This window comes from Oryzias latipes, chromosome 7 (assembly GCF_053564925.1).
Source record: "Oryzias latipes strain Hd-rR chromosome 7, Olatipes_Hd-rR_3.1".
Taxonomy (NCBI): Eukaryota; Metazoa; Chordata; class Actinopteri; order Beloniformes; family Adrianichthyidae; genus Oryzias; species Oryzias latipes.
The window spans coordinates 29,679,576-29,703,675 of NC_136243.1; the positions used below are offsets into that span (position 1 = coordinate 29,679,576).

The window sequence follows — 24,100 nt, forward strand, 5'->3', positions numbered from 1 at the left end:
TTCCTATGAGACACAGACACAACTGCTTGAATTTTAAGTCTTTGAGAGAATTAAAAAAGGAGAAACACATTGCAGCTGAAAGCAGCAACGTCTGGAATACTGGCCGGCTCATCTTCCTACTGTGATCTTGTTTGTTTACAGTAATCATGTTAATGTTCTGAGGCTAATGCAATAATGATTTATTGATGAAATGCTGCTAAACATAGAGCTGGCTTTCCAATCTTATGAGGAGTTCTCCTGATTTTTTCCTGCACACATTTTTCTCTGAAGAGCAGTCTTAGCGGTCCTCAGCTAACCTTAGACAAAAGTCGTGTGTTCCTAATGATAACTAGGATTTAAATTTGTAATTAAAAGCACTGATCTTTGCTGTGTGACTGATTAGAAGATGTAAGAACTTCAATTGTGTTCCTAATGTGTCCTGGGGTAATGATGCACAGCGATGGGTGGGTTTCAGAATGCTGAGGGAAACTCGACGATAATGAGTTCATGTCAACACAAGTAAGCCAAGACACAGACACCAATTGGATATCAACATGTTGTAACAAAGGACATAACTTTTCCTACTACCTAAAAGCAATTTACGTAGAGTATTTTCTAACCCCTAAAAGTGCAGCTCTAGGGGAAAAAAAGACCTATTCTAACAATATTTTTATCTATTAGAAAATTGTTCCCAGTGGTCTTTTAATTCTAATTTTGTCATTTTTAACCAAATTTAAAAAAAAAAAAAAAACCTGTGTCACTTTTAAATCCATTTTCTGTAGAGAAGCAGAAGTTAATTAGAAGTTTGCCTTTGAGTTGTGGGCAGGACTGTTGGCAAGGAAGTAACTCTCACTGATATCCCATGATTGTTTTTTTTTTTTACACTCTCCCGCTGGCAAACAGCCGCTCACAACCCCAAACTGAAATTACCAGTGCTACAAAAAAGGTTCGCAATATTGGAGCTATCCAGCCGTACAGTTTTGAGCCAGATGCCAGCTAAGACGAGGAAAACAAACGTGAATCTATTTGTCTGCAAGTGGATGCATCAGAATGGCGCAGAGAAACGAGACGTTGGTTTGCCCATTTCTGTGGCTGCATCACAACAGAGATTTTGTATAGGCAGGATTTTATCTATTCATGATTCATCATGATTTGAATAAAGAAATACTCAGAAATGCTGTTTTAATCTTAAATTCTTTTCTTTTTTCATTATGAGAAAAATCCTAAAAGAACATGTTAAAAACACAAAAAAAACAATTTTCAAGAAAGAAAATAGTATGTTGGAGTGAGTCTTTAAAGATACAACATAAAAATCATGTTTTTCGAGTTTTTAACATGTTCTTTAGCATTTTTTTGACGAAGGACATACAGTATATAAAAAGATTTTGCTCAAAACTGCATTTCTTTATTTAAGTCAGTGTGAATCAGGAGCAGACGAAAAAATCCCATTGGAAAAAGAGCTTATCTGTGATGTAGAAAATACGCTGGACGTGTCACAAGCCCCCTGCTCTGCTTCATTCAGATGCATCCCACTTGTGGACGCCTAGATCCATGTACGTTTTCATTTTCCTCATCCGAGCAGGAATCTGAGCTCAAAAGATGTTTAGAGTGAGTCTTTAAACATTCTGTCACTGGAATTACAAGGTATTCAATTCAATTCAATTCAATTTTATTTGTATAGCCCAAAATCACAACAACAGTCGTCTCGATGGGCTTCGAAGTAAAACATGAAATCAAAAGGATCACGAATACAAAGAGTTCAATAGAAAAATACTAAAATGAACTAACAAACTGACTAAGCTATACTGGCATCCCTGCCCTTAGACCCCCCTTCGCGGTAAGGAAAAACTCCCAAAAAAACCCGGATTCCGGAAAAAACGAAGAAACCTCAGGGGTGCCCACATGAAGGAGGGATCCTCCCCCAGGACGGACAGGCGATTTACCAGAACTCTTAGAGAAGAATTAACTTATCTAAATCTACAACTACATATATAAAAGTCCAGCAGACGAGCTTCATCCAGCCGTGGTTGTGGGGACAGTCAAAGGCGCGAGTCGAGCCGGAGACAGGAACCACAGCCAGGTGTAGGAGCAGGAGCAGAGACGAGGTACTCGGTCAGGTACAGAGCAGAGACGAGCCAGAGGCAGGAACCACAGCCAGGTGTAGGAGCAGGAGCAGAGACGAGGTACTCGGTCAGGTACAGAGCAGAGACGAGCCAGAGATGAGCCAGAGGCAGGATCCACAGCCAGGTGTAGGAGCAGGAGCAAAGGCGAGGTAAACGGTCAGGAACAGGAGCACGGATGAAACAACTGGAGTCTGGAAGCACTCCCACTCCCCAGGAGGGGAGAGGAAAAGAGGGACAATACATGAATCGCACTGTACCAAACAGAGGCATGGAGAACTAAATGATAAATTATGGTCAAGAATAGAGGAGAGGAAGGGTAGAAGTAGAAGAGAAAAGAGGACAGAACCCCAGTGCACCATAGTTACCCCAGCTTCAACTTCTAGCAGCCTTTTAAAAGAAATAGTTATTATTAAGTTTAATTTAAACAAATTAACATTAAGTTAAATAATCTCTGAATACTAACTAGTCTGACAATAAGCCTGTCCAAATAGGAATGTTTTCAGTCTAACTTTGAATGTAGAAACTGAGTCGGCCTCTCTTACATGAACTGGGAGTTTATTCCATAAAACAGGGGCGTGGTGGCTAAACGCTCTACCTCCAACCGTACTTTTACTGATTCTAGGAACCACAAGCAGTCCTGCATTTTGCGAGCGAAGTGTTCTCATTGGATGGTAAGGGACTATGAGGTCCTTAATATAGGACGGGGCCATTCCATGTAAGGCTTTATAGGTTAACAGGAGGATCTTGAACTTGATTCTAGAATCAACTGGGAGCCAATGGAGCGAAACTAACACAGGAGTGATGTGATCTCTTCTGCTGGTTCCAGCTAACAATCTAGCTGCTGCGTTCTGAACAAGCTGGAGACTTCTTAAGGAACTCTTAGGACACGCTGCTAACAAAGAGTTACAGTAATCCAGTCTAGATGTAACAAATGCATGGATGAGTTTTTCAGCATCACTCTTAGAAAGTATATTTCTGATCTTAGCAATATTCCGCAGGTGAAAAAAGGCAGTTCTACACGCCTGAGATATGTGAGCCTTAAATGATAAATCCTGGTCAAATAAAACCCCAAGGTTTCTAACTGTGGAATTGGGGGCTATACTTATGCCATCCAGGGAGACTATCTGAGCAGACAGAGCATCTCTGAGGTTTTTAGGACCAAGTATAATGACCTCAGTTTTTTCTGGGTTCAAGAGGAGGTAATTAATTGTCATCCAGGTCTTGATGTCTCTGATGCAGGCGTTCAGTTTTTCTATCTGGTCATTCTGGTCAGGCTTCATGGATAAATACAACTGCGTATCATCGGCATAACAATGAAAATTAATGCTGTGTTTCCTGATTATGTTTCCTAGGGGTAGCATATAAAGCGTAAACAGGATCGGTCCCAAGACTGAGCCCTGTGGGACTCCATAGTTGACTCGAGTGCACTGAGAGGAATGGCCATTTACATTAACGAACTGATACCTATCGGACAGATAGGATTTAAACCACTGGAGAGCAGATCCTCTGATCCCTATGTCCTGCTCTAATCTATGGAGTAAAATACTGTGGTCGATAGTGTCAAAGGCTGCACTGAGGTCCAACAGGACCAGAATAGAAAGTAGTCCCTTTTCTGAGGCCAATAACAAGTCATTATAGACTCTAACTAGTGCAGTTTCCGTACTGTGGTGAGGTCTAAACCCCGACTGAAAGTCTTCAAAGTGGCTGTTGTCCTGTAGGTGGCAGTAAAGCTGCTTAACTACAACTCTTTCTAGGATTTTAGAAATAAAGGGCAGGTTTGATATCGGTCTATAGTTGGCCAAGATGCTAGGATCCAAACTGGGCTTTTTCAGAAGAAGTTTAACAACTGCATATTTAAAAGACTGTGGCACGTAACCCGTTTCCAGAGAGGCATTTATCATTGTTAATATGGGATCATTAATTAGGGGAAAAGTTTCTTTAAAAAGTCTAGTGGGAATTGGGTCTAACAGACACGTTGAGGATTTGGAGGACGTAATAATTGATGTTATTTCCGCTTGATCCACAGCAGTGAAGCAGTCCAATGTTATAGAGGTTTCTATGGATGCATCCATTTCTACCGCTTCAGCCTGTTCTGGGCTGATAGTAGGAATAACTTGATTTAACTTATGTCTAATATTTGAGATTTTACTATCGAAAAATGTAAGAAAATCATCAGAGCTGAGAGAAACAGGAACATGTGGTTCTACTGAGCTCTGACTGCGAGTTAATTTAGCTATAGTGCTAAAAAGAAATCTTGGATTGTTTCCATTCTCTGATATTAAGGTTGAATAGTACTGCTTCTAGCTCTACGCAGAGCTTTTTTATAATTTAATAGGCTATGTTTCCAGGTATCCAGAGACTGCTCTGAACCGGAGCGGCGCCATTCTCTTTCCAACTTACGGGTTTCTTGTTTAAGAGAACGAGTTTCAGCGTTAAACCACGGTGCTACTCGGTTTTGTCTGACGAACTTAGGTTTCAAGGGGGCAACAACATCGAGTGTACTCCTGAGGGCTTGTAAGGCATCATTAACAAAGTGGTCATTTATACTAGGACTGATACTATGGGAGCTGGTCTCAGAGTATTTTCTCAGAATATCACTAAGTACTGGCTGAACTGTGTGTTTAAACTCAGACACAGAACGGTCAGTTAAGGTTCTTCTAGGCTGTTTCTTATTCATTGGGGCAGAAGGATGTTCCAGTGTAAGCTGGAAGGTAATCATAAAGTGATCAGAAATGATGGGGTTAAGAGGAAGGACACTCAGCTGGCTGATCTCTATACCATGGGTTAGAACAAGATCCAGGGTGTGCTTATGACAGTGAGTGGGTTCTTTCACACTTTGGGTGAAACCAACATCATCTAATAAAGCTGCAAAAGCCTTTCCTAGGCAGTCACTGGGGTCATCAACATGAATATTAAAATCCCCTAATATTATAATTTGATCAGAATCTAAGACAATAGTCGATAGGATGTCGGAAAACTCAGTTAAAAATTCTGAATATGGGCCGGGGGGGCGATAAATAATTATGAGTAAAACAGGTTTTGGAGTTTTCCTGTTCGGGTCATTTATAGACAATATGATGTTTTCAAATGAATTATAAGCATTTTTAACTTTAGGGCTGAGAAGTAAGCTAGACTGTGATATTACTGCCAAACCACCTCCTTTCCCTGAAATCCTGGATTTCTGATAGTTAGCATAAGTGGGGGGGGGTTGCTTCATTCAATCTAACATAGTCATCCTGATGGAGCCAAGTTTCTGTTAAGGCTAAAAGACGAAGGTTGTTATCAGTAATTAACTAATTGACTAAGAGGGACTTGGAGGAAATGGATCGAATGTTTAATAAACCATATTTAATGACATCATAATTCTGCTTGTGAGTACTGCTGTCTGTCACTTTAAGGTTTCTAAGACGCGCTCCTTTCATTTGTCTTTCAGCACATAAGCTATAGCTAGGACCTGCTTGACTTTCCCTGCATGGGTTTTGCACCAGCACTAACCCTAAGGGAGGCTCAGAGGAGCGTTTTCCACTGCTGCTCTGCGCCCGGGTCTCGTCTCTGGATTGTCAGGTTAACAGACTAAGGCTAGCAGAAATGTTTCTAGAAAGAAGAGCGGCACCGTCCCGAGTGGGATGGACGCCGTCTCTCCGCATGAGACCGGGCTTCCCCCAAAACGCGCTCCAGTTATCCACAAAAACAACGCCGTTTTCTGGGCACCATCTAGAAAGCCAGCGGTTAAATGATGAAAAGCGGCTGTACATTTCATCATTGACTAAGTTCGGCAGGGGACCAGAGAAAATTACAGTGTCGGACATCGTCTTAGCCAGTTGACACACCGAAGCTACGTTTAACTTAACCACCTCTGACTGTCTCCGTCGGGCATCATTACCGCCTGCGTGAATCACGACTCGACGGAACCTGGACTTACTCTGAGCTAACATCCTAAGGTTCCCCTCGATGTCGAGGGGAACCTTAGGAGAAGGTATATTTTCCAGGGTTGTAGATGGACATCATTTTCATGCTGCTTTGCATTTAGAGCATGTATGGGACAAAAATCAGTGAAGATCCGAGTTCTGTGCCAAAGCTTAGCCGCAAAGCTCTTGGATTCCTGTGAATCTGTAATGTCCTCAACTCCAAACTGTTGCTGCCAGAATACTAATTCCTCCAGAGCTGCCCCCTCATAAATATCGTGGCTATATTTATAACAACTTTCCAGCAGTTACTCTACTAGTTGGTAGACAAAGTTATTGGAATGAACAACATCAAGTAGACTTTGTTTGTGCGGGGCAGCTCCCCGGAGAGAAAGACTTCCTCGATGCAGAGCAGCCAAAGGCTGCGAGCTGCAGAAATAAGACACCTGATCAGCTTGTTTGTCTGAGTTACAGTCTGCTGTGATTTTGGTGTTTCCTTCAAGGGCAAAAACACATGCATTTATATGAAATGTTAGACGATAGATGCCGAAAAGCCTGTCATCTGGTTCATTCTTGGCCAAGGATGCTCTGCAAACATCCATGTAAGAGTGGAGAGCTGTTGGAGATACGACCTCCAGTCATTCCACATAATACTGCACCATCAAATTATATTATAAGGTTTTATTTCTCATATTTAATGTGTACATCAAATTAGTTTTTTTATTGATTATTAAAAACCAAAAATACCAGCAGAAATTTACAGCTAACAGCCAGTTCTCTGCAGAAATACTCTAAAATGAAAAATAGGACAAATGCTGGTCAATGTAGAAACCTGTTTGAGGTCAAGGTTTGTTCGCGGAGTTATGGTGAATTACATAATACTAATTAGCAAGCAGAGCATTAATGCTGCCATCTGGCTTTCTGTGCTTTGGAGAGGAAACTGTGTCAAACTCTTAAAACCAAAACTTGGCCGGAACCACTTTGACCCATAAGAATGAACTTTTAGGAGCTCATCTAATGGGTTTTAATGGGCTTTTAAAAGGTTTTATATACTATGCTATATCCTTGAACCATTGTAAATGATGGTCATCGTTGTTGCGGAGTCAGCTTAAAGTACAACTTGCATACAATGGATTTGTTGAGAGCCCATTTTATGAACAATCAGAGGATTTTCTCTTTGGTACAGGAAGTTTTGGAAATTACAAGTCAATATGTGTAATGGTTTAAATATATCTTTGCAGGGTGTGCCATCTTATAAAAGTGCAAGAAAACACACCTGCTGTAGCATTATGGGCCATTATATCATTTTACAATATACTTTAAAAAATATTTTTAAGTTTTCTAAAGCCTGCATGCAGCACTACGGGGGTTGACTCGTACGGTTGCTGCCGATTTTGGGGTTTTCTGGGCCTAAGGAGGGTCATAGAGAGCCTAAATCTTAAGAGGAGCACAGGTTCAAGGTTGAGGTTCAAGGGATGTCATGAAAATGGAACGAACCATTGTCAATGCATAATGCTAAGCGTTTTGAAGAGTATTGGTATGGCTGATTTTAGTTGCACTTATGGTGTACAGTTGATGCCACACACTAGTCACACTAAGCTGTATGGACTTCTTACTGACTGTAGGCAACGGCTGGGCAAGTGATAAGCAAGCGTCCGTAGGATGTCCGTAGGATGACCTCACAATCTACGCTCTGATTGTCTAGTTTCCTCATTTCTAACATTCAGGCTGCACACAAGAACAACACATATATCACACAAACTACACTAGTGGGTATCCCTGCACAGTTTGCAGGATTTGGGGAGGTTGAAAAAATTCAATATCCTAACATGTCTATACATACCAATGTAGACATGTGTACGTGCCCACCCAGTGCAAACAAAGTCAAGTCTCCATGACGCTGTTGAGGCTAAAAGTGCATCACTGTAGACATATTTGAGAAAGGAAAAAACATTTTTTCCCTGAAAGAGTAAATGAGAATGTTGCATTTAATTTTAAGTTAAGAAAAAATATGAAATGGACAAAAGATACTCTCTGATCCTATTGCCTTCCTCTTCAGTTTTTTTGTTTTGGTAAATTCTATTTTTCCAACTTATCTGATGCTTTTACTGCAGAATGTTACAATCTGACTGAAAAGCATTGGACATACAAAAAAAATAATAATGGCATCAACAAGAGGGATAAAATCACTTAATGCAAATGGTAAGCATTCATAAAAGTCCTGCTTTGCTCCAAACAACCACTGAAAGCTCTTTACAAGACCAGACACATCACCCATGCAGAGCATTTCCTCGTGCCCATAAAAAGAAAAGAAAATACATTGCATTGTTGATGGAGAAATACAGTGGGATCAGAGTTATTAACATATGTTTTATTGGAAAACACACACCACTTAGCTGAAAAAGCCACATCCGAAGGTTTTACCCTTGGCCCCAACATACTTTCTTCCTTGTATTATTGGTTAACATCATACTATTATCTCAGATGAACATAATCTGAAAAATAAAGTACATTCACTTGGGATCTGACCTCTCTAATCTGACCCATATTGCACATGAAAAATCAGCCTGCCCACCCAGAAAAAAGTGGTTAACGTCTGTGCAATGACCTATATGCACACGAGTGAAGTCTTGGTGCAGTGACCTGTGGCAAGGCTCTTTACCTTACATGTGCAACACAGTCTGAGCTCTGTGAATAAATACTCTGTACACAACTCAAAAAGACTATCTTAGCTTATGTCGTTATGGGGAAAACTTTGTGGGGTTATGACTGTAGCCATAAAAAAGAAATTATAAAGAAACAAAACATATTTGAGTAGGGTATACTGACCTAATCAAGAATGACACTGAAACACTACTGCAAACATGGTCATGGTATGTCTTTTTAAGGTAATTAATGTGACTAAAACAGCCTTTTTAAATTATTATCCACTAGAGGGGAATCGTACAAAGCTGTATTAACCAGGTTTCATAAAATTTTGTGAATATTGACTTGGAGACCAGTTTAACTGTACACTTTTTTGTTTTACTCAAGTTCTCTGGATGCAGCAGTGGGCTGTATGTGTATCATTTTTATCTGTAACATCATGTATTCTAGAGATGCACGATATTGTCAGAAATGATATTGGCTCATAATTACATGTTAAGGTCATTTTTGGTAGCGTTCAGTACTACTTTTTGACTGAAGTCTTAATAATTTACTTTGTCTTTACAACTATGATCAATGCCAGCCTGTCAGCACTAAACCAAACCACGTTGGGATATGAAGGGATATTGAAATCACAGAATGCAACAAATGTCTTGTTTGTTCCATTTAGTTGACAACAAAAAATAATGATAAGACAGGGGGAACTTATTTTTCCCACTGGAAAGTGCATTTGAAAGACTTGATTTTTTTCTTTTTTAATGACAGTCCAGCCTATAATCCAGAGCACTTTACATGCCCCGCTATCAACCTGTTTGCTTGGGTGTAATTGTGATGATGCTAATGTGACTAATGTGTAGCAGAGTTGGACTATTTTTTTTTTATGCTTGCTGAAGTGGTACACAGTTTGTTTAACATATTGGAAGTTACAGTTATTGTGAATGCGCTAAAGCGACTAACTGGGCTAACACTTCAAATGTGGAGCGTTTTACAAACAACTTTGGGTGTTATTATTAACGCAGTTAATAAAATTTTAACTCTGACTGTTTCGTCTTGCTCAGTGTGGCTTACACTTCGGTGCGCCTTATAGTGTATATGACTTCATTTTAAAAATAGACCATTCATTTACAGCGTGCCTCCAGTGCCCTCTATATTGTGTGACAGTATATCTTATACTTAAAAAAAAGTTTAAAAGTTGCATATTGTTTTCATTTTTTGTATTTTTGCAAATATTCCATGTTGTGCTTCTGTATTTTATGCCATAAATGGCAAATCGAGTAGGCTACATAGCACAATAATCAAGTCCCATTCACCCATTAAAGCTCAAATCCGCACACTGTTGACACCAAGACTGCCATGTAAGGTGCTGGCCGAGCACCAGCAGTTACATGCCGTTCAGGCCATGTGACACATGGGCAGTGACTTCAGTGAGTTTGTCTCCAAGAAATTTACATGACTGAAGTTTTGTAGAGAGTTTAGTCTCAGTACTTTCATCAGCCACTTTCCTTCTTTAAAATACAGCCATTTCTACAGTTTTTCAGTCTCGAAATAGACTGAGTGCACCAGACAAGAACAAGCGGGTACAGACAAAGACAAATAACAACCCTGCAAAAGTAACAGCAACTTAATGCATATTTGTTATTTCCAGCTGTTTACTGTCTAATAAGGGGGTTACAAATCTCCCTCCTAACATTAACGCTGCTGGGATTTAAACTTCAATTGTGCCATTTTTAATTTGGTCACATTTCCTGTTGCTGCACATTTCTGCTCTACTTTGATTTTGCAGGACACATTCACAACTGGGAATGTGCCAGTTCAACCACTGAGCCTGCTGCTGACTACTGGAGCATTTGGGGGTTACTTTTCTTAAGGGCACCTTGAGCTAAAGCTGCTGGTGGTGCCAAACAGTGTCATTAATGCTCCCAACCAGCTGACCCAAAAGCCAACTTCATTCCTGCATGTGTGTGTGTGTCTTCAAACTGCTTTAGAGTCACATACGAATGCTGTGTTAAATCCTCCTCTGGATCAATAGTTGGACACAAACTGTCACGGAGAGAACAAGACACACAAGAGATTAAGAGAGGACAGCAAGAGAAGACGCATGTGATAGGGCGGAAGAAACAAAGACAGAAACCAGAGTGCATTCCCAGCACTCTCTGGTATACACAGATATAATTCATCCAGAAAATATAAATACACTCGCAAGTACTATACTTTAGACCACCTGAGAATACACACAATGTATTCACTCACACACACACACACACACGTGTACACAGCAGTCAAGTCTAAAGCCCTCAAACAGTTGAAGATGTTCCCCAAAAAGGAGGCTAGCTTGATTGCTCAGACATTCATGCAAATGAGAAAAACTTACTCCTATAGACACAAAAATACATTATATTTCAGTTCATTCTGATACAAAGGAGAGAGAAAAATAAAGCAAAGAGTGATTTAAAAAAAAGGAAGAGGAGAAGGAGCAGTGAGGATACCGTCTGTGAGCATGACTGCCTGTGAGGATTATAAGGAGAGGCTGAGATGAAACTAAGGAGTTGGGAGAAAATTTAACTGATTACTGAATAAAGAGAAATTGTGACATGAAAGGAAACATTCTGGACAAAAAACAAAAAACAAGTTGATTAAAATTAGAATGAAAATGTAGCAGGCAAATGTTTAAAAACCTTTTAACTTGATGTATAAAGGAAGCCATGTGCATAAATAATCTTTATATTCATTTTTTACCATTTGGGTAACAATTTTTATCCATTAAGTATTTATTTTTAAATTGTCTGGGTTTTTTTACATTACTAAAGAGTTTTAAAATAAAAGCTAATTTTAAAAATACAAAAGTTTCTAGTTGTTATTTTTGTTTGATTCATAACATTTTGAATGTAATGAACAATTAAATAAAGAATTTATTTAAAACCAAACTGTAAATATTTAAAAAATAAAAACACTTAAACACAACTAAAGTTGAATTTTATAAAGATTCATTCTCTTTACCGCAGGGGCGAAATAATCATGGTTTGGGCTTGTTTAGCTCCTAAAAGCAAAAGGAAAAACTTTTAGAGGAGGACAGAGAGTATTTAGTTAAATAGCAGCAAATGTGTACAAATGAAATTATAAAGGCTAACATAACAGGAAAAAGATGATGCACACATTAAAATTCACCTTCAATACAATGAGGAGATCAATCTTGCTTTTTACTGTTTTTATACCAATTAACTGTCGGAACTAAAAAAAAAAGACACGACAGAAGGGCCAAAAGCAAATACAAGCAAAAAAGATGGGAGGGGAAAAGCAAACTGTAAAAATAAATCTTTAAATGAGAAATGAATAATTCATAGATGGTGTGAAGACTAGAGTAAAAGGAGATTTTAAAGCGTTGAACAGAGGAGGGACAGAAATTGGCAGATAACAAACATCACACAATGCAAATGACAGCTTTGCTCTGGGTCTGACTGCCTGACAGTTGTTTCATTACAACCTCATAATTCTGGAACCCCGAAGCAAAGCGGAAAGAAAACAAGGAGAGAGGCTGAAATAGTGTCTTAGTGGGAGAAAATTTGAGAGAAAATTAGAAACAAACCCACGCGTCTGGTTCAGATGAGCTGAGCGCACACAGGGAGAGGCAAAAGGAGAACAATGCTCCCCACATGTAAGCGTAAGTGAAGGTCCTTTATTGTGCTTACACACCATTCACACAGAAGCACACATGGCGGTGGTGAAGGGCTCATAAATCCACTCATTCACTTTGCCTTAGTGGCTACATTTTTACACTGGTGGACATGAGCTCTGGGGAAATGCATTTATCTGTTACTCATTCAGGAGCTTGATAACCAAATGCCTTCTTATCTGTACATTATTCTCACTCACATCTTCACGTTCTGACTCAACCATATCTTTTTCATTGTTTCATTATTCAAACGTCTATCTCTTTTTAAATTTACTGGGTCACACGTAATTGATCACTCACGTTCTTCTTTTTTCAGCATGTCACTCAATCACGTTGTGCTTTTTAAAAAGTGCTCATTCAAATCAATACAATGTAACCCCCCCCCCCCCCCCCCCTCCTTAACAAAAAAGGGCTTTGTTTTAAACATTTAGAGTAGTAGGCCACAGAAATCCCCAGGCTGCCTCTTCCAATGAAGCTTTCTGACAGAATCCAAACACAGACTGAAGTCTTCAAAACAACAACTCTGCTCTCATCTCTGTCTGGTTCTGATTGAGTATGAAAGCTTTGATTTTTGATAGCAAAGATGACGATAAGAAGCTATTCTTTTACTCAAATTCCCAGTTAAGAGAGAAAAAAAAAAGACTGTACTTGTGCTATGTGAACAAAGAGTTAGAGCAGGTTAATTCCGTGTCAATATTGACTTATTAATAAGCAGCTCACGCTGATCCCAGTCTTTAGCTCAAACTTGCTCGTTCTTCATCACTAAACGCATCTTAAATAACATGCAGTATATAGTAATTACAGTGTACTTGACAAATAATGACAAAAGGTTCTGTCAGGTAGAATGCCTCCTTATTGGTGTTTTCACTTGAATTGATTTTCCTCAGCTGTCTGAAATCGCCATGGAAACTGCACCTATTCAAGCTCCAGTCAATCAAACTGTATTTGCGGGCTTTTTATATTGATCACCATTAAACCACAAAGCTTCACACTGAAAACTGTGTTTGTGTTTCTCAAAATAAATATGGTTGTTCACTTTAACTGCTTCACTTAAGTAAATATTTTCTCATTTCCAGAACAAGATGGCTAATCAATTTCAAAGTTTCACCAAAGAGCATTAATAATCATTCTTTTCTTTTAAATGTTTATTTTAAATCACATTTTCATCATTTTGTTTAATTCTTCTGACATGCTTTGTTATTTATTAACCTTAAATTACATGAATAACTTCTCCCCTTTTTCTCAGACCCTTTTTTTCTCGTTTCAACTTGTTAAAGACCCATTCTGATCATCTTTAACTATTTTCAAAGTGTTCCTAGTGGTCTTTTATTTGTGATGATACCATTTGTAGCCAAAATAAAAAAATGTCTGTCGTTCACTAGGACACCCCTCTCATTCCCATAACCCATCTGTTCACAAGTTTTGAATAAAGAAATACTCAAAAATGCACATTTTAGCCTAAATTTCTTAATATATTCTCTCCATAATCAGAAAAAGGCCACAAAAACACACAACTTTTCGTCAGACTTGGTCCTTAAACCATCACAGTTCTTTTGCACTTTAGAAAGCTTGAGGAAAAAATGAGAAATCAAAAAATCTTCACCAAAAATATCAAAGCTGGGAAAAGGAGGCAGTGAAAAGAAGCATGCAAAGCACAGGGTTCAGTCAACCGCCATCCATCCTCCTCTTTCTCCCTCGCACATAACCCTGTTCTGCTGGAGCCCTTATCTTCACAGTGCTTTTACACTGAATGAAGCTGCAGGGGAACCTAAACTGACTTCACACATGCACACATCCTCCCTTGCATGCTTTCCATTTTTCCTTCCTATGACATCTTACCCGTGACAGTGATCAGCATGGGAGCAACCAGTGGCCTGTTGTTATCCAGTTTTCGGCTCAGTCGGATCTCTCCACTGGTGTGATTCAAGAGCAGCAGGTGAAGCTCATTTCCTCTGTCGATGGTGTAGTACAGCCTGTCTGAGACATCAGGGTCGTGGGCAGGTACCCTGCCAATCACCCCACTGGGGAAACTATTTGACCGATTGGATACAAAGTTGTTAAAAATGATGTGAAAGTCTTGTAGGGTTGGTCGATTGTCGTTCTGGTCCACCAAACGGATTCTTACGGTAGCCCTGCTCACCAGGGGTGCTGATGTAGCCTGAACGACAATGACATACTCATTTCGGGCCTCATAGTCGAGATCAATGAGTGAAGTGAGTTCTCCTGAAAAGATGTCCATCTGAAAGATCTCGGGTATGTTGCCCTCCACAATCTGGTACATTATTTGGGCGTTGGCACCCTCGTCAGGGTCTGTGGCTGTGATCTGAGAAACCACAGAGCCCACAGCACTGTTTTCCTTCACTAATACTTCAAAGTCATCAGCAGGAAAGACAGGGGCGTTGTCATTGACATCAAGGACTGTCACTTGGATGTGTACAGGGGTTCGTTGAGGGGGAACGCCACGATCCACAGCATAAGCTGTAAGCTCATAAAACGGCACACTTTCCCGATCCAAGCGGCGAACTGTTCTGACAATGCCAGACGTTGGTTCAATGGTAAAATCACCATCCCCGTCCTCGCCGTTTTGGAACGTGTACTGAACACGCCCGTTAGCGTGAGCATCACGGTCGGTGGCTGAGATCTGCAGAACGCTGGTAAAGGGAGGGGCGTCTTCGCTTACGGTTCCCTGATATCTGGGGCTAAGGAACTGAGGAGAATTGTCATTTACGTCATTGACGTTTACCTCAACATATGTTGTGTCTGACTTCTGTGGTATCCCATTGTCTTTAGCTGTTATTGCCAGAGTGTAGGTCATCTGATCCTCATAGTCGAGCTCTGCCTGAAGCGTTATTGCACCTGTCGCTGGATCAATACGGAACTGAGGGATGTTGTCCTCAAGAAAGTAAGTGATTCGAGCATTTTCACCAACATCATCATCTGTGGCACTGATCACAACGACAGTGCTTCCAGGAGGCTGGTCCTCATTCACACTAACAGAGTAGTGGGCGCTCTGGAACACAGGTCGATGTGTATTGGCATCTGTGATATTGATATGCACCTGACAGGTGTCATGGAGCGTCCTGTCCGAGGCAGTGACTGTGAGAACGTAGCGTCGCTCCTGTTTGTAGTCCAGTGGGAGAGCCAATGAGAGAAGTCCTGCTCCTCCTGCTGTACTAATAGCAAAGCGGTTTCTGGTGTTCCCTCCAGTTATTTGATAGGTCACCGCACTGTTAACATCTCGATCCACAGCTGTGACCGTCACTACACTTGTGCCAACCGCTGCATCCTCATTCAAGCGACCATAGTACTCTTTCTGGAGAAACTCTGGGCGGTTGTCATTAACATCCATCACGGTAATAGTAACACTGGCTGTGGCAGAGAGAGGAGGCATCCCATAATCCCTTGCTTCCACACCAAAGAAATAGTGCTCCACAGATTCTCTGTCAAGAATGGAGCTGACAGTGACCCAGCCTGTTGCAGAATTGATGATAAACGGTGTGTCAGAGCCAGTTCCAGTTAACCTGTACTCTAGTCTGGCATTATCACCTGAGTCTGTGTCAATGGCCTGAATGTGGAGGATGGAACTGCCAACTGGGGCACTCTCAAGCACTGATGCCTGAAATGGTGTGGAGACAAAGATAGGCGGGTTATCATTGACATCTGTCACTTGTACACTCACAATGCCAGTATTGTTGGACAATGGTGGTCTTCCGTTGTCTTGTGCACGAACACGGAGTGTGTACTCCCGTTCAGACTCATAGTCCAGTGGTGCTACCACCTGGATCTCACCAGTGACGCTATCAATAGAAAACTGTCCACGACTGTTTCCACTAATGATGTTATAATGAACAGCAGCATTACTGTCCTTGTCTCGGTCTGTCGCACTCACACGGAGGATCTCAGAATGTGGTCGCACATCCTCTTTGACTGCCACCACGTAGCGCTTTTCACTGAACTGTGGTACATTGTCATTCTCATCTAGCACCGTAATAAAGACTTTGACGGTGGCAGAGCGTGGCCCTGGATCCTTCCCCTGATCACTGGCTTCCACGTGAAGCGTATAGTGCTCATTTGACTCACGGTCCACAGATCCACGGGTTGTAATGAGACCAGAGCGTGGGTCAATCTCAAAAGCAACCCGTGCCATCACTGCTGTGTCACCAACAAACCGGTAGCGAATATTAGCATTAGATGGAGAATCTGAATCTTTTGCTCTGAGCTGCAGGATGGGATAGCCTTCTTCTACGTTCTCCCTAATTGTCTCTCTGTACTCTGACTGTTCAAAAATGGGAGAGTGATCATTCCGGTCAGAAACTGTAATGGTCACCATTGTAGTGCCAGAGAGACGAGGGGAGCCGTGATCGGTTGCCGTGACCCGAAAGTGGTGCAGGTCCATGTGCTCTCTGTCAAGCATTTGAGTGGTGGTGATAAGGCCTGTGTTGGGATGGATTTGGAAGTAGTCAGATGACCGACTGTTCATTAATGGGGCCATCGAGTAGCTCATCCTGCCTGGATCTCCTGGATCTGGGTCTGTTGCCGACATGATGATGACAGAGGTGCTCGATGGCTGGTTCTCAGCCACCTGTACTTGGTAGTTGTACAGTGAGAAATGGGGGTGCCTGTTGGCTGCACGCCTGGATCGAGACCATGGCATTAAAATCCTCCTCTCTTTTTCCCCCCGTGAGGTATCACCTTCTACTACTATAAGTCGTTCCAGACTCCTCTCTCCTCTTGAAGTGTGATTTTCCTCCCCCTGCACCCCACTTTCACCCTGCTCATCTCCCTGATAGCTTTCATTTAGTTGACTCTCTCCACTTCTTTGCATATCATCTAACTGTGGGATGGGGCCGCTATCCTTACCCTGACCTTTCTGTCCCTGGACATCTCTCCCCTCTCCTGCTTTTGTTACTCCCTCTACCCTCTCATTCTGCACTTCCTCCTCCTCCTCTGCTCGTGGTTCCCTCCCTTCTAGCAGCAGCGCCTCTCTTTCGCCTTCCCCCACCTGCAATTTTCCTCCCCAAACAGCAGTGGACATCTCCAAGCCCTCTCCCTCCCTCTCCACACTCCTCTCCCTTTCTTCTCCGACCCCCATCTGCTGCCTGTCTAAATGTCTGACACCTTCAGGCTCTAATGGCACTTGATTAATGAATTTTAAATGCACAAGTGCGCCTTCTCCTGCCCCGGTGGCTGAAATGTTGGAGATGCTGTCAGTGCACCCTGCTGGGACAGCACTCTCCTCTTCCTGTTGAGTCTGACCATGCCAGGATGACGTTCCCTTATGAGATCTGGGGCCACATCCTTTGCTTTCACTGCCCCCCTCCTTATTGTTGTTGTTATTGCTGTTAAATCTGCTCCACAGAAACACTAGCGGAACTGTCCGTGGTCCTGAAATCAATGGTCTCACAAACACACGCTGCCATGTGCTCTGATTCTTTTCTGCGAAAAACGAGGGGTGGCGGGACGTGATGCTGCAGGACTGTGGCGTGATTGCTGCTGCAGAGTCAAAGGAGCCTGACGCAGCACTGGGAGATGTAACAGGAAACTTCGCTGGCAAGAAAAAGTCTGAGTCAGACTCTGCCTCTGGAGTTGCTTTTACTTTTTCAGCAGATGAAGTCAGCGCTGGTTTTCCCCTCCCTGCGCGATAATCGGATTGAGCGCGCGTACCGAGGACAGATTCTGATTTGGGACTGACGCTTTTGTTAAATAATGAATGTCTGGCGGGCGTCTGTGTGATGCTGCTGAGATTAAATTGGATGAGAGGATTCATCTTAACCACGCCCCTCTGTGGGGTCATGGAAACCGCACAGCATCCGTCTCTTAATTCCTTTTTGCTAAAGCAGCCACCAGAAAGCCCCCTGGTCGTACCTCTCTGCCTTGCGGTTGCTGGTGCAGATTCCCCAGAAAGAAGCTCGTTAAAAGGGATGTGTGAGAGCCCTAGAATTGAAAAAGCCAACCCATTATCTGCCCAATTAGATAAATGAATGTGTTTGTTGCCGAGGAACGCCGCCCCTCCTCCTCCCCCGCCACCCTTTACCTCTCTCCCGGTATCCCTCCCCTCACCCATTTTCCTGGCATGGTTAGACTTTGCATTTGCATAAGGGAATGAGGATAACCAACAACCTAGTGACGCCTCAAAACCGTTCCTAATTAACACGTGTGAGCTACATTTATGTGTAGTTTTGGCCCAAACATCTGCCCCACCTCCCTTTCTCCCCTTCTTCTTCCTGCTCATAATGCACCCAGTCATCCAGCTGTCATCAACCCCCTCTCTGTTGCTGTTGGGATCGATAAGACTGTGCCTTCCAAAATGAGAACAATTACCAGGCTTCCTTTCCACGCCAACACAGCCCCGAACAGCTGCAGCAGCTTGTTGCTCCAAAAGATCAGTGAGAGCGGTCTGAGAGGATTCAAGAGTTGGACAAATGCAAACGTTTCTCTGCTTTGTTTCCCAAATACAGTCTGAAATATTAGTTAAGACGTGGTCACATTTAAAGATGTTGCTTGAAGTATCAATGTGAGGTAAATGATATCCAGACAGAGGGGGGTTGCGCCAAGATGTAGAGGATGGGAAGCAGCCAGGTGTGAGCTTCTTGGTCAGCACGAGGGTTTGGGTCTTGCGGTTTACACGACGGACATGCCAAGATGCTAAAGAGCTGACCGACAGCCCCCTGACCCCAGAAGCCCTCTTTCGAACCCTTTCCCTCTTCAAGCGTCTACTTCCGGGTCCGGTGCAGATGTCCGAAATGTGCACAAAGGCTCCGGCAGCTCCACGTTTGGCGAGGTGTGGCCTCAGCGCCGGGCAGCATTGCGCGCACGTCTTAGTCCTTTGTACTGCCCTTTTTTTTCCGTTTTTCATCAGCACAAAGGTGAAAGCAGGTGAAGAAGGGGGCGAAACAACGCCCTTCCTCTCCACCTCCCCTCTGCGAACTCCCTCCTCTGCGCTGACGCCATCCGAGTTCGCCCTGCCGCTCCTGAGACCAGCATGGGGAAGGGAAGGAGCCGGTGACGGAGCACCGTCTGCGCGCCCACAAAACGTCCCGACTCGTTTCAGCCTTTTTCTCCGCGCCCATCTCGACCCGTCCCACTGATATCCACCTCTTAGCCCCCACCTGCGCTTCAGTCCAGAGCATCCCTCGGGCTGTATCCACTCCACGGTCCACCTGCATGCGCTGAGATTCCCGCCTCCCCTCGGCAACTCCCCTGCATCCTCGCACCGATGCGGCTGTCGCTGCTGGTCCACTTTGCAGGCTTCTCGATGACAGAGGCCCCGGGTCCATCTGTTGGAAGCCCCTCCTAAACTCACCCTCCTCGAGGTGAAGGCTAACAAAGGACCGAGGAGAAGCAGGTGGAGAGCCAGAAAGGAGAGCAGGAGCGGGGTGAAGCCCGTTGGCGGTGCAGCCATTTAGTCTTTTCCTTTCTCTGGGTTTTCCCTACTTTCTCCTCTTCCCTGTCAGAGTGGCTTTCACCCTTGAGTTTCCTTCTCTCCGGTACTTCTCTCCGTCCCTCGTTCCAGCTCGGTGGCCAGTTCCAGGAGCGCCAGCGCCGCCTGACACCTTCCCCCAGGCTCCCCCTTGTCTCTCTCGGTCCGGAGAGTTGGCATCTACCCTCTGTGTTCCGTGGAGCTCGAGGCGTGAGCGCTAGGAGCGGCGTGGCGGCAGCATCTCTCCTCCCGTTCACTTACATCCAACATGGCTCACACACTCAACACTGACTGCCTGCCTGGCTGGCTCACACACGCTGTCCCTCAGTGTGTGCGATGCCTGCACCGTTCTATCAGCAACAGCGCAGCCCTGTGGTCGGCTACTCTCCATCCTTCCATCCACGCATCCATGCGCACACACGCACCATCACGCTTTCTGCTCTCTATACCCCTCCCCCTTTCCCTTGTATGTCATAATGGTGGGATCCGTAGAGATGGACTGCAGGCAAACCTACAACTGGGAGAGAAATAGCCCAAGATCTCATCCAAATCTCTTAAGTAACATTCATGAAAATCTTCAATCAAAAGCATGATGAAATAAAACGACTGTCCAAGCTTTGAAAAGTGCATACATCTTCTGATCTATTTTCGAAGCGTTCCCAGTGGTCTTTTAATTCTGATTATGCCATGTTTAGGCAAAATAAAAATGTGTTGTTTTCAGGACATCATTTCTGCAGAGCGGCAGAAGTTCATTAGAAATTTGTCTCTGAATTGTGCGTTGGACTGTTGCCGAGGAGTTGATGCAGTTTCCTGCTATAGTTTACAGCCCCTCACACCCTCAACCTAACATTACCAACAAAAAAAATTGTAGGCAACCCTGGAGCGTTCGCCTTATACAGTTTTGAGCTGTATGCCTGCTTGGACAAGGACAACAAAGACGTCAATTTATCTATTTGTCTGCACACAGCAGACAGTCCCCATGTAGTGTCATATCTTGGTAGTCATACTGATCAGACTCTTCCAGACTTATTATAACAACAGCAAGTGTGAGGCCCCACTCCCATTTTCCAAGTATTGATGTTAATGCTTGGAGTTAAAATGTGCAGAGTAAAAACGACTTTGTGGGGATTATTCAACACTTTTTAGTGTTAAATTTGTACAGATAGTGTCAATTATTAACTACCAAAAGAGTTTTGTTAACTCTGAAATTTCAACACTATGTTTAGTGTCACTTTAACACTGCGTAGATAAGGACAATATGTAATCCTGCTCAGAGTTAAAATCAACTCTTTAAGTGTTGCATTAACACTTGAGTTTTTATGCATCAGAATGGAGCGGAGCACAGAGCTGGGGCTTCTATGTCACTCCTACAAGATTTTTCAAACGGCACTTTCTTTATCTGCTCCTCATTCACAACAATTTGAATCAAGAAATCCTCAAAAATTCAATTTTAAGATTAACATTTTAATATGTGTCCCAGAAAAATGCCATGACAACATGTTAAAAACACCAAAAACACCATTTACATGAACAAAGTATTTCTGTTGCAAATGTTTCGTTTGACAGGCTTTCTCATTTCCATGTGGGGCTGCCTTTGGTCCACTCTAATGACATGTCTGAGGTTAGTTCAAGAAAAAGTGACGTAATCTTTCATCATTGATGTTTCCCTGAGTCACGTACTCACACTCAAAGTCCAGCCCAGAGATTCACGTTTGTTTATCTCTTGTCTCTCAAAACCGTATTAAAGGATTACTGTGATTAATTCCAGTAGCAGGCACTTTTGCACAATCTGACAATCATCTCAATTTAACTCTAATTTGGGGATGGCTAAATAGACAGATCCATATCATGATGTTGACTGGAAAAGAAATTACATTATGCAAATTTGTAGAATTCGAATTTCCTCCAAAAATCATTTCCTTTTCTTGCCATTCACTGCTGATTTAGGCAATACAACTGTCTGGGTGGTGTAGTTTTTTTTCTTCTCTTTTTTTTCCAGACACGGCTCAAATTAAATCTAATTTCTCCCTGCGGCTGATGGGAGGAGATGCACTAGGCGCGTCAGTCGGGGGTGCCTTGCTTCAGCGCCCAGACAAGCAGCCAAGTGCACGCCCACGCCTATGTGCACTGTGTGGCTCAGCATCTGCACATGTGGGCTTTCAGGGAGGCCCATCCCGCGGTTGGCTGTCCATCTGTCCGTTAAGAGTCTTGCTTTGTATTTTCAGCTGACTGATGTCTGCATGATAACCTTTTTTAGTGATAGGCGGGAACATTTGTGGAGTTGTTTTAAAGTGTTAAAATGCAAAATAATGGACTTTGGGGGCTACATTTAATTTATTTCTCTTTTCCTTCACTGCAACTTTTTAAAGTCAGGACTCAAATGCATGCAGTAAAAAGGTTCAATAACTACTGAAGTGAAAAAAAATACCTCTATTTTAATGTAGACAAAATGTGAAACTGATTGAACTTACCATTGACAGCAGATAATGTCCACAAAGTCTTCAGGAGCTAGAAAAAGCATAGACATGCTAAGTGGGTAAATAACTAAAGGGGACACAGGTATGATGATTCATAGAAAAAAGCAGAAAAAAAGCAGAAAAAAGCAACTAACTGAGTACAGAAAACTAGAACCAAGTAAACAATTTATGTAACATTTGAAAGCAATCTTTTACAACATTGTGTATTCCATAAAAAGGAGAAATTTTTGCAGGACAGTGTCAAAAATCCCCATATTTGCAAAATTATGTTTAAGCATGCTTCTATTATAGACCCACTCATGGTGAAAATGGTGTCTTTGGTGTTTTTAACAGGTTCTTAAGGCATTTTTCAGATGATGGAGAACACGGAAGAAAATTAAGATAAAAATAGCATTTCTGAGTATTTCTTTATTCAAAGTGTTGACAAAAAAAGGTTGTTTGAAAAATATGGTATTTGTGACGTAGAAGATACGCTGGGCGGGCCACAAACTCCCTGTTCAGAGTTCTTAGCAACAGAGAGGGGAAGGGGGGCGGGGTTGCTCACGCCAGTGGTCCCACCCACAAAACTCGGAGGCATCCTTTTAATGAACTACCGCCAAAAACTGTATCCCAGAATATTACTAATATATATATTTTTTGTTTTGGCTAAACTCGGCATTTTCATGACTAAAAAACATTGTGAATGCTTTGAAAACAGATCAAAAGATGATCGGAGTGAGAGTCTAAGTAAATCAAATGAAAATAAACTGTTTCAACTGTGAAAGTTAATGTCGAAGTGACGATAGCATTGCAACCGAATTATAATTGCTGCCTCTTGTAGGTGCCTAAACATCAAAGATAAACATAAAAACAATCCCCTCTCTCTGCCAGCTTAATGGAGCTGTAACCACTGCTGTGTAAGTTAAACAAACATCTCCGGTGAAAAATGCTGCAGAATTTTTATGTGCGGATTCCAGTCAGTTTGGAGCTCTGCCATTTTTCTCAACTTTTTGGCTGATAGCAGCTTGGAGCTCTGCCACAGCAAATGGCACTCCAAAACGCACATCCTTCTTTTCCAAGAATGGATTGGAAGCACAAAAAGGAAAATGCTCTCCCTCCCCACTCTGAGTGTCTGAACTTCCCCTCCATCCTTTCTGTCACAAGGATTTGCTGTCATTTTTCCCTCTCTTTTGCCCCCCCACATCTTCCCATGCTTCAGTCAGTGAGTGCGATTACGATGCTATGTAGGTTATTGTGGCACAGGCTGGGACAGCTAACAGGATTTGGATCGTGCGAGGGGAGGAAGAGGATGTCTAGACAAGCTGAGACTAGGCAGCGTGAGAAAATAGGGAGATGGTTGTCGCTCAGTTTACCCCCTCAGAGTCACATGTTTGAGTGGGAGGAGGGTTTTTCCAGGTGAATCGCAGAAGGTTCCTCTGTTTTTGCCGTCAGAAATGTCCAACCTGCCTTTAACGCCTTCTATCAGGTAGATAATTGTTGATACAAAAGCTTGAGTCTGCAGATCAAAAGAGGTTTTCTGACCCCATTGTAGCCCTCCTATGCAAACTGAATTTTAAAAAATGTATCGTCGAATCAAATTTACCACATTTAATTCCTGCTATTTTAGACACAGTCAGAAATGAACAATAATGGTTTTCATTGGTAAAATGATGGTGTTCTTCCTGTTTGTGCAATAGTTTTAGAAAATTTAGTGTTTTTTTACTTTAGATTTAGTTCTACTTTTTTTCATGGTGAAATCTGAAAAATGGAGGAATGTGAACTCATGAATAATGACTAAAACAGTCAGTACTTTAAGTTAAATTAAAAAAAAATCAAAGGTTAAAAAAAAAGGGGTCTAAATATTACAAATTGTACTAAAATGTTCACTACAAATTACAGAA

The 24,100-nt window shown here is 42.3% G+C and overlaps 1 protein-coding gene across 3 annotated transcripts in view; it reads right to left on the minus strand.

Annotated features, from left to right (window-relative positions):
• The window catches only part of celsr3 (cadherin, EGF LAG seven-pass G-type receptor 3), a 103,456-nt gene extending 83,361 nt beyond the window's left edge, over nt 1–20,095 (minus strand). For all 3 annotated transcript variants that reach the window (XM_020704489.3, XM_020704490.3, XM_011476832.4), the window contains exon 1: nt 14,163–20,095. In XM_020704489.3, coding sequence (XP_020560148.2) covers nt 14,163–19,725 — 5,563 coding nt within the window. In that variant the 5' untranslated portion in view covers nt 19,726–20,095. The remainder of the gene's footprint in view (nt 1–14,162) is intronic.
• Between the last annotated feature and the right edge of the window lie 4,005 nt (nt 20,096–24,100).